The sequence below is a fragment of the Phytophthora infestans genome, genomic scaffold (genome assembly GCF_000142945.1).
Source record: "Phytophthora infestans T30-4 supercont1.18 genomic scaffold, whole genome shotgun sequence".
In the NCBI taxonomy this organism is placed as follows: Eukaryota; Oomycota; class Peronosporomycetes; order Peronosporales; family Peronosporaceae; genus Phytophthora; species Phytophthora infestans.
The window spans coordinates 1,246,112-1,261,269 of NW_003303741.1; the positions used below are offsets into that span (position 1 = coordinate 1,246,112).

Below are 15,158 nucleotides of genomic sequence, written 5' to 3' on the forward strand. Positions count from 1 at the left end.
GTGGTGTGTTGGCAATGCTGAGCTCATTACTCTACTTGCGGAATTATGAGACGCACGATGTGGACGAGGCTATCTGTGACGGGGTCACACAGCACCTTGCACAGAGGAAGTGCTTAAGGGTATTAACTACCCGAGTGAACGTAAGTCCACGTGTTCCCGGCCTCAGTGACGGGTCACTCTTTATGTAACATGGGGCACACTGGATTGTACCCTGTTACATCCTCCCGCACTTAACTGGGAATCACCTGATTCTCTAATCACAACTGATTCTCCAATCAGAGGTGAGAGAATTAAAACACCAAAAGGTGAATTCTCACACTGAGCAGCCACGAGACTGGCGCGGCTCTCAGTCACACCCACAGTGACTTGTGCTCCCAAAGCTCACCGGGATTTGCATCCCTATGCTCACAACTGTGTTGGCCGCAAAGCCTACACTCAGAGCTGCATTAGCTCCTGCGCTAGCGCGCGCACAGTGCTTTGGCACAGGGTGCAATAGCATCCGAACGTGTGGCATTCGCCCACAGCTCGCACCAGAGGACACGACAGTCCTCGTGAACGCGTCCGGAGCATGGTGTCTCCCGCGAGGGACGACACCGAGAAGGGCAACACCTTCCCCAGCACTAGAGAGAGCTCTCAGCTCACCTCGGGCCATGCCTTTGGCTCCAGCAAGGATCCATCCTTGCGGGCGGAGCTTCTGCCACGCTCTCTTCGCGTCTTGGTCACCATACTAACGGCGCGTAGGTGTCCTTCATCGACACCGTGTACCGTGACAGTACACAACCGTGGTGTAGGTGTCTCCCATCGACACCATGTACCGTACGGTACTAACCTTTGGTGCGGTACGCCCACCACAAGGCTGCCATGTTTGGCGGCAACAGCTTCTGCTGTGCTGTCGCCTGAACAGATTCATGGCCAGTGCTCGCATCATGCACGACGCATGTGCAAGCACAGTGTACAGGTCCATGGGCCCGTACACGAAGTACGCTGTGTACGACACGTACCACAGCTACCATAAGTGCTCCGTGCACGTCATGTGTGTCATGCACGACGAGTTCATTACGTAGAACTCCTGGCAGGCTGCTCGACAGCAGCCAGTGCCGATGCACGGTACGTGCGTTGACTTACAGCGTCCAGAGCGCATCGGGTCGTGGTATGGTGCACATCCTTTGCACCTATACCAGTGTCTGTCACAGACACCATGTACCTTGATGGTACTCGACCGTGGTGGGGCACATCTCACCACTATTCCACTGCGGCATTGGTGTCTGGCGTTGACACCGAGTACTCACGGGTACCAACCTATGGTGAGGCAAGCAGCCATCATCACGGTGTCCTGCTCGGCGCAGCACCAGTTGCGACTGCGTGCGTTGCCTCGACCACCACCTGGTCAGTTGTGTGTGCACTCGTGCACCACACCTGGGTTATGGCTCCACGACCCATTATACCCGTCGCGTTGCGTACATCACGTACCGCAACCGCTTTGTCGGCGGGTGAGACGCTCCGTTCACCCTACTCGACAGGTCGTTCATGACCAAGGGACCAGTGCGTTGATTGCACTAGGCCCGCGCTTCGCCTCGTGTGTGGTTGCTTGCAGCCCCAACACTGCTGATTCGCTCAGCAATTCCGAGGCACCTTGCGCTCGTGGCTTTCTTCGCCACTATGTCTTGTTCGGCTAGAGCTACCGCAGCTCTAGCCCGGCTGTTCGCCTCCAGCCTGCAGTCGACGTACATCGACGCCTGGCTCCGTAAGAACTTGGTCTTACCTCAACACCAGGGAGGAAAGGTATTTCCGAGCCTCTCCCCCACTTACACTCGAGACTACTGAGTCTCTCGTGGCTTTTAGTAGCCACTGGCAGGCGCAACGGCTCTCCGCCCTGTGCCCTGCGTCGGTATGGACGACCGCGTCGGCCGTGTCGACCGAAGGCACCCAGCCTTAGCGTCAGCAGTTTGAGTCTGCGCGACTTGACGTCGAGCGAAGTTGCTCACGTCTGGCGAGGCCAAGACAGCCTCGCGCCTCGAGCCAATGGCTCTGTGTGCGGCGCTATGTTACTCGCCTTGGGTGTGGAACTCTGTTACCCACGTTGGTTGTGTGGAACTCTGTTACCCACACCGGAAGCGCATACAGCGACTTCCTTATCAGTTATGGTCTGAGTGACCTTGCGTGGAACTTTGTTACCCACGCTCGGAGCACCGAATGTCGGTCTCCTTAAGCAGCTTCGCTGCTTGCGGATCTTGTTACCCGCACTGTGGACCTATGTTACCCACCTGGTGAATACCCTTCGGCACCACCACTGTCGAAGAGCATACGGCGCGACGACCTTCGGTGTTGGGATCAGCTGGTGTGGCAGACCCGCCCACACACCGGACAGGATTGGTGCCCACCGACCGAGTCAGAGGAGTCCGGGCCCTGGACTCCGAGTCGCTTAAAGCAACGTCGGCCTGAACAAGGTTCAGACCCGACTTGCGGCGGCTGACGTGACGTGGCACTTTGTTACTCACGTCGTGATGTCTCGTTGACGACATCAGAGGCACTCGAGACTTCGTGTGGCACTGTGTTATCCACACAGAAAGCATGGACAATGCCTTCCTCTTCAGTTATAGTCTGGGCGACTGCGTGTGGTACTGTGTTATCCACACAGGAAGCGCATTCAGCGCCTTCCTCTTTAGTTAAGGTCTGAGCGACCGTGTGGTCCTAAGTTACCCACCTGGTTAGCGCTTAAGGCATAACCACTGTCGAAGCCCGTACGGCGCGACGACCTTCGGCGTTGGACGCTGCTGGTGTAGCAGGTCCACACGCCGGGCAAAGACCCACGCCCGTGGTACTGCCGCAGCGGAGCATGATCTTGCTGTACGCAGAGCTGTCGGCGCGTTGACAGCTCCGTGACGCTTCTTCGTCCTGGCGGTCTGTATCAGACGCCCCAGTCATGACGGAGGTGGGAACATGACTCACCAATGCTCCGTCATAGACCTGGACTGGTAGGCCCTTCTCAGCCTTGCCACACCAAAGTCCGGGCTGTGCCTTATGTTCGGCACAGCCATGTTGTTCATGGCGAGAACTGCGAGCGACACCGCGGTGCGCGAGTTCATCGAGCCGAAACGTTCAGGTCCGTTGAGGACCATTGGTACTTCCTTCACCGTACCAAAGGCTAGTCCACCAAGGACCGGCCCACGACCGCCACTCTGACATAGAGTTCAGTCGGATGTCGCTATGCCAAGCGACGTTCCGGCGGCGTATTAACGCCCCAGAACTCATCAAACGTTCAAGGGGTACCGTACCCCCGTACACCGAGTGTACTACCAGCAGCCCATCACTGCCCTTCACCGGTTTGAGAGAACCACGTCTCTCTGGGCTAAGTCCCGTGGTGCGCACAGCCTGCACATCCATCACGAAGGCTTAGCGCTCTTCAGTAGAACATACTGCCTCTACGGATGGCCGGGGAGTCTTCGTCCACCTGGCCGTGGCCTGCGCCACCGGACTTGGGGTCCACGGGCTGTCTTTTTCCCGAGGACTAGCGAGGGACACACACGCTGGTAGTGTCCATGTCCGCCGCATTCATAGCAGCGGACCAAGCTCTCGGCTGAGCTTAAGTCCATGGGTTCGGGCTCGCTGTACGCACCGGTATCAACGGGCTGCGTGACAGCAGGAGCAACAGCGTCATTGCTGCGATGCTCCGCCTTCTGAGGAACGTCATCCTCATCATGACGATGTTCCTCTTTCCGAGGAGTACCAGCCTGCTTGTGGCTGTACTCTTCTTGGAGGGCGATTTGAATCGCCTCCTCCATAGTTGTCGCTTGCACCCGGAATAGCTGGGTGCGAGCAGGACCGACTTTTAGGCCGTCCATGAAGACTGTTGTCTTGACGTCTTCAGGCAGAGGATTCCCTGCCAGAGATTCCACCAACGTGCGCATCTCTTGCGCATACTCCTGCAGCTCACGCCTACCTTGCTTACACGCGAAAAAGCGTGAGCGCTGGCGGAACTCGTTGTTCGCCGGTAGGAACGCGGCTCGAAGCTGCCCACACAGCTGAGCCCAGGATGCAAAGCATCCAGGAGATGTCGTCTCCCTGGTGTACGCCCAGTGCTTGGCACGTCCACCAAGATTGGACAGGGCAAACGCCACCCGAACTGGCTCGTCTGAGATGAGACCCGCCTTCATGGCGATCTCCATCTCACGGACCCAGAAGTGAAGGTTCTCTCCTTCCTTCCCCTCAAACGCGGGGACGCTTAGCCACACCGGCTTAGGCCTGGCTGCCTGGGGAGCAGCCATCGTGGCCTCCAATCTCCCACGGACGTGAGCGATGAGACCACGCTCGTAGGTCTCAAGCGCGGTCACGCGTTCTTGTTGCTCGGCAGGCGTCGCCGCCGCCTAGCTGCGAAGGACATCTTGTCCAAAGATGCCTCCCATCTTCCGAACAGACTCGTACTGTGAGTCGTTCAAGCGAGGAAACTCGCTTCGGTCCATCTTGGATCAAACGCTGAGCGCACAGAGGATTCAGGTAGTTCAATCTACCCGCGATGGTGTTGGATTGACTACTAGTACTACCAAGTGTGACGGGGTCACACAGCACCTTGCACAGAGAAAGTGCTTAAGGGTATTAACTACCCGAGTGAACGTAAGTCCACGTGTTCCCGGCCTCAGTGGGAACGGTTTGCTACTTAGAGGAGTAGATTTAAGACTGATGTATCTATAAGTAAGATAAGCTTGGGTCTCATACAAACTAGAGGTTACCTATAGTGGAGCTAAGTAGTCATGCACTGAGAGCACCTGGTACCGTGTACCAGGTGTCCACAAGAGTGACGGGTCACTCTTTATGTAACATGGGGCACACTGGATTGTACCCCGTTACACTATCGGTAGAGAACAAAAACAAATACCTTAACTTATCTCTATCGGCTTCAAACGACTGCAACTGTTTGCGGGTTTCCATCTTGATCGGCTTTGTCTGTGTCATAGTGAAATACTTGAACAAATATTTGTCAGTTTTGAAGCCTGTCATCTACTGCTGTGACCGAAAGAGTTATTTGGTAAGCCCTCGTTGCACTCAGCAGAGGGTAAGGTGTCAAGAAACGTACTTAAGTGGAAATTACCATAAAAATAGTTTTCAGTATCTAGTTTTCAATCTCTAAGCTAATATTATAATATCATGTTGCCTTTTAAATTTTGGGACTATTGATATTTAATACTGAAAAGTAGTAGTACTGTTAAAAATTCAAATGATATATGGTTTCCATAAGCCCTAATACATGTCCAAGTAATTTTAATTTACGAGAATGTAGAACGTGGAGATTACAGGCCTTCAACTTCACAACGTTGACGTCAAACAATCCAGACGATTCTTTCAAACATGATATTTAAATCATCGAATAACAAAGCTATCGTATTATACTCCATACCTCTCATATAAACTGCTTTAAACAAAGCCATTATATTATTTTGCATGCTTTTAATATCAGTTTTCATCTCAAACTCCTCCCTGTGCTGATCTCGTCATGGAACTCACGGACTTGGCCCCGCTATTGCTCAAGAAGGAACGCGCCAACGGCGACATCAACCCTTCTGTACTCACCGACATCCTACGCGATGGCAAGCCTGCCAACAACCGCCGCAAGGAGCTCGTGGCTATGATCGAGCGCCATCCCGTGCTTTCAGATCGTGACATGATGTTCCGCAACCACACAGAACGCTACACGTTTGGGCTGAAGAAAGTCTCGCACTTTGTGCAGTTCTTAAAGGATCGGAACATTACCGATAGAAACGAGCAGAAGATCATGTATGGGGCGCTGGGGGAGCCTCTATGCATTGATGTGCACGACTCCATGTTCATTCCTACACTGGAGAACCAGGGAACCGACGAGCAACGCGCCAAGTGGCTGCCATTGGCTAGAAACTACAAGATCTTCGGTGCGTATGCGCAAACGGAATTGGGCCACGGGTCCAACGTGCAGGGTATCGAGACGGTCGCGACGTACGATAAGGCCACTCAAGAGTTCATCATTGACTCGCCCACTCTGACAAGTCGCAAGTGGTGGCCTGGAGGTCTGGGCAAGACTGCCAACCATGCCATCGTGCACGCAAGACTGTACTTGGACGGCAAGGACGTGGGTGTGCAGGCGTTCCTGGTGCAGCTCCGATCGATGGAGGACCATCAGCCTCTGCCTGGTATTGAGGTGGGGGATATTGGTCCGAAGGTCGGATTCAACGCCATTGATAATGGCTACTGTGCCTTCCACAAGATCCGAGTCCCTCGTGATAATATGATGATGAGATACGCCAAGGTGCTGCCGGATGGAGCATTTGTCAAGCCAAAAAGTGACAAACTCGTGTACTTGACGATGGTGCATGTGCGCGCCAGCTTGGTCGAGAACTTCGCCTTGACTATGGCCAAAGCTACTGCCATCACGACGAGATTCAGTGCTGCTCGTATCCAGGGACGCACTCCGGACAACAAAGGCGAGTTCCAAGTTCTGGACTACCAGAACCAGCAGCACGAACTCTTCCCGTTTATCGCCATCGCATATGCTGCCAAGTTCGCAGCTCGTGATATGATGGCACGACACGATGCGGCTGTGGCGATTGTCAAGCGTGGCGACGCTGGCTTTGGCGCCAAGCTGGCCACGCTCCATGCCGTGTCTTCGGGGCTTAAGGCTTGGCTTGCTGAGAAGGTAAGCGACGGTGTCGAGTCCTGTCGCCGGTTGTGTGGAGGCCACGGCTTCACGCAGTCTGGAAATCTGGCTCACATCTTCAATGAGATCGTGGGTGCCAACACGTTCGAGGGCACGTTTGATGTGCTAGTACAGCAGCATGCTCGGTACCTTTTGAAGATGTTGGCTGCTGTCAAGACGCTGGACGAGAGCGAACCTGCTACTCGGTTCCTTGCTAAGATTAAGATCTATTCAGACCCCAAGTTACGCTTCTCGAGTCAGAGAACTGAGGACTTTAGTGACCTAAATCTGCTTGTGGAGGCTTTCGAGGTGCGTGCTACGCGTATTTTACTCGCGCTGGCTAGTCAGATGAAAGCTACCGAGAACAATGGCAATGCTTGTATGGTGCTGATGTCGCGCGTGTCGAATGCGCACGCGGAGCTTATGTTGCTTGAAGCCTTGGTGAACGGTGTTAGCGCTATTCCCGCTGGCCCTGAGCAGCGATCGCTGGCTCAACTCTGCTCACTTTTCGGTGTGTGGCTTATCACCAAATCGCTAGGAGATTTCCGTCAACATGGCTACTTCTCTTCTCAGCAAGTTGATCTCGTTCGAGATCAGATTGTGCATCTCCTCCCGATCGTCCGCAAGAACTGCGTGCTACTCACAGATGCCTGGGACTTCAGTGACTTCGAGTTGGGCTCGACTATCGGTCGCTACGACGGCGACATCTACCGCGCATTGGTGAAGCGCGCTGCTGATGAGCCACTGAACAAGACACAGGTTCCGGAAGGGTACGAGAAGTACTTGAAACCTCTGATCCAGTCTGATCTGTAGATGCAGTAGGGAGCTCTTCGTACTGTAGCCATTTCTGGTAGTGGTGCCGTCACCCGATTCGCTTTGATCAGAATGGGAATACTAGTACTAGCATGTGTGTTGATTGCGACCGCAAGTGCGATGTTAAACGAGCTGTACATGGGTGTTATTCACTGGTTTCACTGGAGGTTAAACCGAACATATCAAGAGATCTTTTGTTTTCTTTTTTTTCATATTTGCTGTCATTTCGGAGTGCTTTTGGTGTCGCTAGGTCCCTCCCTCACAGCATTTAGGGCCGTTCCGATCCGTAGGAGTGAGCAAACTGAGCCCTTGGATTTTAAGTAACAACTTATTCACATGCCAATAAACAAGCTGATAAATTAATTGTTTTTCTTTTAAGAAAACATTTTTGAAAAAAATAGCATACATGTACTTCAGCAATTAGAACTAATAAGTGCTCGTATTTAGTGGAAAATTAAAGAGGCCAGTGCATAAAAGTAGAACACACACGCAAGTGTAATATTTAATGCATTTCGGCGTCAAGCTGTCTTCTTTTATAAAAGTTAGACAACTTGACACCGAATGGTTTTCGTACATTTGGATCGACCGGGTAACAACGCTATAAGATTTACATTCGCAGCCTTTCTAAATCTTACAATATTGTTAGTTCCCGAGGACTTCGAAGAAAGCCATTTTTTCGATATGGAATGTCCAATATCGTGGGAGTTGGCATCTTAAATATCAATGTGTAAGGGCAATGTGTAAGTGATGACCAGCCCAACTTCGTTACAGTGGGCAGCTTTTCGGAGACGAGACCGTTTGCAATGATGCTGTGCTAGCAAGTGCAACGCTGAAACGTTGCGGAGTGTAATGTCCCCAGTAACGAAGTGTGCAGATATACGCTCCATGCACGGTGCGTCAGTCTGACGGTCAGAGGAGTCGAACTGTTGCATCGGTTGGGAAGCTTTCCATGACCGATCGCAGAACCCGCATGGCAACCCAATCTTGCTCTACACCTTTTCAACTTCAAAATGGCGACAGGTAAAATCAAAGTGACAAAACGTAAGTTCAAAATGACATGACACTGACACTTAATATTTATGGGAGTATTTACGTTTGAAGTTCATTAGATGAAAGAGGCAAAAAGTGGCGGCAACTACTCCCGCCAATTTTGGTGGATGCTGGCTGGCTGTACGGCGTCGATGGAATCAGTGGACACTGTTGCTGCAGTTTGTGGCCGCACTGCCTTTCATTCATTACGCGTCCCACCGCACCTCACCATCAAGGCGCACCGTGAAAGCTACCTAAAGCTGGCTGCAGACCTCCTCGTACTCGAAGCTATCACCCCAGAACTTTGCTACAAGTGCTCGTTGCACACCATGAAGTTCCATGCGCGTGCGATCCAGATGAAAGATATGCCTGTAGGAGAATAAAGACAATATCAAGTTTGGCTTTGCTGGCTCCTATGTTCGATGTCATTTTGAACTTACGTTTTGTCACTTTGATTTTACCTGTCGCCATTTTGAAGTTGAAAAGGTGTAGATCTAATTTCTAACAACGCTCATATTTTCAACCTACAACTATTATAGCACCGGACATTGATAATTGTACCGGTATTTTAATCGAGCTAATATTTCTCTACTATCAATTCTTCATTGCAAGAATAATCGATCTTGACAACGAAGTTGACTCATTGTAAAAAAACGAAATTCCGTTTTCCTTAAGCTGTTCGTGTAACTAATAATGTCTTGGGTGCACTCCACAACAGACGTCAGGGCATTTATTCCACAATACGGGAAGCAACTTGGGCTGTTTCGTCAAGTAGAACTGTCCGTGCCTTTGTGGTGTTGTAGCGTCTGTTGAGCCTTCTTGATGTTCTATCAATGCAACAGGTTTCCCTCTCCATCTCTCTCACCTTGCATAACATTATTCCTGAATTTACCAACTTCCGCCCAGAACGACCTCACCAGCCACACACACAATTATGGTCGCCACCATCAAGTCTCCGTTTGCATTTCTGTTTGGCTTCGTCGCTGTCGTCAATGCCGCAAACCTCCGTCTAGAAAGTCTAGACTTCAGTAACGTGGCGGCGTTAAAAGTGGATAACAATGCTGTCGCTCTACTGACTCTTGTCAACGCGGAGCGCGTCGCGAAAGGCTTAACTGCACTCTGCACCAACAAGAAGCTGCAGGAGGCAGCAGAGCGTCACATCTTGGACCAAGCGAAAACAGACTACGTTTCGGAAACTGGAACCGACAACTCAACTCCCGAAGCGCGGGTTACTGCCGCTAGATACAAGTGGGAAAGCGTGGACGAGAACTTTGACGCTGGATCAGCTACTCCTGAGGCCGTTGTGAGCTCATGGCTTAAATCTGATGGTTGCCACGACGCCATCCTTGGCGACTACACCATGGTCGGTAGTGCCTACGTGTACAATGCGGACACGTTCTACAAACACTACTGGGTGCAAGTGTATGCTACCGGTAGCTCGGAGAAGTGTGATGCCTAAGCTAGTCTTATACTTCGGAGTACTATGCAGGGCTTCACACTTGCCGGGTGGGCTCAAATGATAGCCGAGTGTGATCAATAGCATGTGTCTGTTAAAAGAAAATATAAATGGTTACAGATAAAAAATGCTAAGTTCAGTGTGTTATTAAGACAGCTTGCTAGTAAAAATAATGCTTTTTTAATAATTTCCATACTATTTAGTCCGGCTGGAAAACGCCAACTCGTCTTATCAGCCTAGTCAGCTTCCTCCTTACTTTCACTCTCGTCGTTTCTACCAGCGTGTCCTAGTAAAACAGACTCGGTTTTGATGTAGTCGACTTCGTCCTCATCATGTTCATCCGATTCGAGCCCAAAACTCCCTTCGTCACTTGAAGCTTCCACACCGCTGTACACCTCGACTGCATCGGGAAGAGTACTCGTCTCTCCTGCAAGATCAGCAACATGACGACGTGCCATCCTTTCGTAGTCGCCACAAAGAATTGCAGACCTGGGTCTGGTGCTGTGAAGGAGCTTTCTAGCTCCCTCTGGAAATGGTCAAGCGGGCTGTTCGTGCGAACGATGATGCTGTTGTTCAAGCCGTGCATGTTCCACACAGCAGGCGAGAACTGCGAGATCCAGACGCGTTGGAAGTAGACCCATAACGAGTTCCATGGATCCTGTGCGTAAGGAAATCCAGCTGTAGAACACTTGTGTTTAATCTGCTGGCAATCCCTGCAGAAACAACTCGATCTGGCGGGATCGACACCAGCATGTCAGGCACACCTTTCTCCATTGCAATGTTGATAGCCTCGTCCGGTATCTTCAACTCTTCCATTCTGGTCTGGCAATTCCTCTTGAAGACAAAAACACTCCCTCTCACAGCAGCGTTGGGGAACTGTATTTGCAGAGCCCTATACAGGTCGTTGTCAAAGCTACATACAACCTCTTGTGGCTTCAGTTTTCGTCGTGTAGCTTGAATAATGAAGTAGAGAGCATTACGATAGCTAGCAAAAGCTGTTGTGTACAAGACATAGAAACACAGGAGCGAAAAGCCCAGACATTTTATCGTACACGATTAACGTCATGCACTGTTCGAACCCGGGAGGTAGACGACGAAGTGAAGTATCCACGTAGATAGTGGAATCGGCGTGCTTTAGCAGCTCGATAAGCTCAGGATGGGCCCAACCGATCACATGTTACTAGGACCGTATCCAAACATGCAAACGGGACCTGATCGAATAATTGGTCAACCCACAAGCTGTTTTGAGTGACTAGAATTTGTCGATGTTTGTTTTTTAGTCCGGAGTACTACTTACTGTAGTGCTGATCTCTTAAGAGTCATGAATAATCCGCAACAATGAATTTATAAAATAGTTGTCCCTTCCATACTCAGCACCAGTCACTTTTAACCGTGTCAATGTCATCCGAGTCCGCCGCCGCGCTTCAGCGCTACACCGCCTTCGTGGAGGAGATTCTGCGTCCGCAACTAAAGCAAACACTTGCTCACCGAGACGCACTAGCCCAGGAAGTGCACGAGTACCAAGAGCTTCGTGAGCTGCTGCAAGAACTGGCTCAGAATGCCAGCAATCCGGACAAATCGACACTGCACACGCTACTGGATGTGGGCGAGCGCTTCCACGTGCGCGCCAAGGTGCCGGACACGTCACTCATTACAGTGGACATCGGACTTAGTTTCCACGTCGAAATGACAGTCCCCGAAGCTCAGAAATTCGTGCAGAATCACCTTATCCACTTGACAGAGTACGACATTTCTAAATGTAGTTTTAGGCTAGTTATTTTCTCTGCTAACAATTCTTCTGCTGCAGGAAGAGGAACAAGTGGCAGGAGAAAGCTCGACAGGTGTCGGACCACGTGAATCTTGTCATCGCCAGCATCCAGCAGCTCGCAGCGTTACAGTGAGGTCAACTGGTAGTGACAATAGTACTTTTATCTACTTTTACCCGTGTAAAAATGCATTCGATGCGTTCTATTTCTGATGTTAAGCTAAATATGACGCGAGGTTTCGTCACCGAGGTCACAGGTCCGAACTCATTAGGACGAGAATGGAGCGATCTGTCTCTGTTTCTCTCGCTGCGTTGCCGTCGTCGAGGTCGCAGTTACTGCCCGTGAATGTTCGCAAGCCGATAATCGACCGCACAACGTCACAGCAGACTCACAAGCGGCCTTTAAAGCTAAACTCATCAGATGCAAACTCCAAGCGCTCGTCTCGGCTGAGAAGCCCATCAGCACTTAAAGACAATGGCCGTCGTCAAGCGAGACCTAGCACAGCAGCTGTCACGCTGTCATCTACCGAGATACTCAACAAGATCATCGGAACGTCGGAAGGTGCGTCGCCACAGCAACAAAGTCGGCCCGACAGCGCACCGCCAATCGCAGCAAGACGAGCTAGCGTCAACGCGCAATCTATTGCTCCACTCAAGGCCAATAGCACTTGGGCGACATCACCGTCTCGCTGTGCTGGATGCGGAGGGTTCGCAGAGATGTGTTTGTCGTGCTTTACGCAGTTTAAACAACAGGATGGCGCGCGGTACAAGACGCAGCTGGTGCAGGCGGTCGATTCGCTGTTCGCTAAGGCCACGACGCGAGCTTTTCGACGGATGGCGGCGGTGGTGGTGCAGTGGGTGTTCCAGGCGTGGAGAGCTGCTGCCAGGAGAGCCAAATGGAAGAGTCGGCTCGCAGTCAGGGCACTGCAGAAGCAGCGTATGCGTCGTCTCTGGAAATCGTGGCAGCTCTTCCTCTACGAGCGTCGAATCATCGGTGCCATGCTGTACGCAGAGTCGCAACAACGCGAGACCAAGGAGAAGGCGCAAGAAGTGGCCAAGCTGCACGGAGATGGCTTCGAGCGCGAGTCTGCAGCTCGGATCCATGAAGCCGTGCAGCGAGAAGTCGTCCAGAAGCTGGAAGCCCAGCTAGCAGCGCTGCAGAAGTCGATGCAAGCCAAAGACCGCGAACTACTGGAGCTACGAAGAGAACTTCGGGAGAAACACGCGCTCGTCAACGTGTTGCAGACGCAGGTCGTCAATCCCCAGGAACTGGATCGGCTGCGTGTGGAGAGCACAGAGTACAAAAAGGCGAGCTTCCACCTTGTGGCTGCACTGACGCAGTCGATGGAGACGCAGCTCGAAGTTCTCAGTACAAGTGACGGTCGACAGAACCTCAGCGACGTCTTCACACGAGACTTGGTGCAGGCTATGGACAAGCCGGAACATTCCTCGTTCTACAACCCTCTGGTCGACATGGAAGCAGCAGAAGCAAGCAGCGAGAAGCCTTCAAGCTTTGCACTGGCGTATGAGGCGCCAGTGGATCGAGCCGAAGCGATTCTGACGCAGTGGGTGAACTCTCTTGTCGCGCGGCAACCTCCAGATTGGCTGGCTGTGCCTCGTATGCACAACTTCCACTCAAGTCTGACCGACGGCAAGGTTTACACAGTGGTGACCAAGATGCTGCATGCAGCCATGTGTCGAAATCGCCCTCGACGACCTGCTGGCGGCACTGCGTCTCGACTGGAAGCCACGTCTGTTCTGAGAGAGAACGGTGAGGACCTGACTGAGATCAGCATGGGGCGATACGTGGAGCATATTCGACACGAGAGCTGCATCGAGAAGCGGCTGGAAGTGATGATCAACACACTGGGGCAGGCCATGTGGCTGCCTCTTGACTTACTCAACGCGAAGGACATTCGAGCAGGTCACGTCGAGTTCAACTTTGCAGCGCTTACCTACCTCTTCGTCACTTTCTCGCCGTGTCTTGCGCCAGACTACCACGCCTTGTGTACCGAGTTGACACAGCAATTGAAGGATGTGAAAGGGAAATGGCAAGAGCTTCAAGGCGATGACACAGCTGCATCTTCTGCCTCTACAGGCCCAACGACTGAAGAAGAATTGTCTTTGAGTATGCGCGTCAAGCTGGCACTATCGCAGACGCTAGAACTGAAGCGTCGAGTTGACACGGAAGACCTCAAGTCGCGTGAAGGTCATGCGCTCTGGGTCAAGGCGGAGCGTATCGTGATGCGGAAATGTTTCCTGTCTTATGCTCGCATAGCACGAGGGAAAACGGGCGTCTTAACCAAGACAAATGCGTCTCTACGTGACGAGAATGAGGCGTTCTCCAAGCTGCCTAAGCACAAGCTGCAGGACTTGGCGTTGCCCTATGAGGACTTTAACTGGGAAGCGAAATTGCTACAGAGTTATCTCGTGACGATCTACTGCGATCTCGCACGGATTTATCGAGGATATGCGACTCGATCTGGCGGTTCTACGGACACGATCAACGTTGGCGTCTTCGTTGAGTTGCTGACGGAGTGTCACGTACTGGAAGGCAACATGACCAACGCTGACCTGCAGCACATCATCCGTGTATTGGACCCAAAGAGCGTGAGTACATTTTTTGTTTTTTTACGTTATCACCTGACAGCTAACATGATTGTACGGTGGGTGCGTACAGAAAAACATGAACGCACATCGAGCTCTACCGCCTGTCGAGTTCTTGGAAGTGTTGATCCGAGTTGGACGCAAGAAATATCCCGTCGAGTACGTTGTGGTATTCTGCTGACAGCCATTACTCTCAACTGACATGGCTTCTCCTCTTTGATCCTATAGGACCAACCGCGTGACGATCTCGGAAACGTTTTGCTTGTTCGTGGACAACTTCATTTTGCCTTTTGCCTTCCGCTCCGACGCCGATTTGTTCCGCCAGCAGATCGAGGACACGACGATCCATCGACTGCTCATCAAATACACTGACGACCTCAAGAAACTGTACGAGAAGTACGCAGTCGAAGACCCCAAGCACAAGAACAAGAACGAGCGCGTCACTGCCTTCACCTTCAGCCAGTGTCTGCTGGATCGTGGAGTGCTGGACATGACGCTCACGTCGGACAAGATCCTAGGCATCCTCAGTAAAGTCTTGCGGAACAACGGGGGCCCGTCAGCTTCAGGTGCGTCACCCGCTTCGAAAGGCGGACGGAGAACAGCAGAAGACGAAGACGTGACGTACCCACAGTTCGAGGAAGCTCTCATCGCTGTGGCTTGTCATAAATTCCCAGATCCCTACGTCTCGCTTGAGAGCCGCGTCGAGAAGTTCTTCTCCGTCTACGTTCGCGAGCGAAGAGAGTGAGCCATAGACCCCATCTGGTTAAAAGCATCTATTCATCTCGTTACGCTGAAGATACGAACACAATCGACAGCGCTCCTGTCAT

At 51.9% G+C, this 15,158-nt stretch overlaps 5 protein-coding genes across 5 annotated transcripts; 4 read left to right on the forward strand and 1 right to left on the reverse strand.

Moving 5' to 3' along the window:
* Nucleotides 1-5,461: 5,461 nt before the first annotated feature.
* Nucleotides 5,462-7,635, forward strand: PITG_10437 (acyl-CoA dehydrogenase/oxidase; the record flags this gene model as incomplete). Its single annotated transcript, XM_002902180.1, has 1 exon — nt 5,462-7,635. One exon carries the CDS (start codon nt 5,489-5,491, stop codon nt 7,472-7,474), a length of 1,986 nt encoding a protein of 661 aa, XP_002902226.1.
* Nucleotides 7,636-8,484: 849 nt separating this feature from the next.
* PITG_10438 (SCP-like extracellular protein) lies at nt 8,485-9,962 on the forward strand (the record flags this gene model as incomplete). The annotated part of the gene is made up of 3 exons (XM_002902181.1): nt 8,485-8,515; nt 9,043-9,066; nt 9,424-9,962. The coding sequence occupies 3 exons, from the start codon at nt 8,485-8,487 to the stop codon at nt 9,960-9,962; spliced, it is 594 nt and encodes a 197-aa protein (XP_002902227.1).
* A 283-nt stretch (nt 9,963-10,245) lies between these two features.
* PITG_10439 (uncharacterized protein) lies at nt 10,246-10,775 on the reverse strand (the record flags this gene model as incomplete). Its single annotated transcript, XM_002902182.1, has 2 exons — nt 10,246-10,637; nt 10,724-10,775. The coding sequence occupies 2 exons, from the start codon at nt 10,773-10,775 to the stop codon at nt 10,246-10,248; spliced, it is 444 nt and encodes a 147-aa protein (XP_002902228.1).
* A 582-nt stretch (nt 10,776-11,357) lies between these two features.
* PITG_10440 (uncharacterized protein) lies at nt 11,358-11,860 on the forward strand (the record flags this gene model as incomplete). The annotated part of the gene is made up of 2 exons (XM_002902183.1): nt 11,358-11,701; nt 11,767-11,860. The coding sequence occupies 2 exons, from the start codon at nt 11,358-11,360 to the stop codon at nt 11,858-11,860; spliced, it is 438 nt and encodes a 145-aa protein (XP_002902229.1).
* Nucleotides 11,861-12,441: 581 nt separating this feature from the next.
* Nucleotides 12,442-15,076, forward strand: PITG_10441 (uncharacterized protein; the record flags this gene model as incomplete). The annotated part of the gene is made up of 3 exons (XM_002902184.1): nt 12,442-14,334; nt 14,405-14,490; nt 14,560-15,076. 3 exons carry the CDS (start codon nt 12,442-12,444, stop codon nt 15,074-15,076), a joined length of 2,496 nt encoding a protein of 831 aa, XP_002902230.1.
* Between the last annotated feature and the right edge of the window lie 82 nt (nt 15,077-15,158).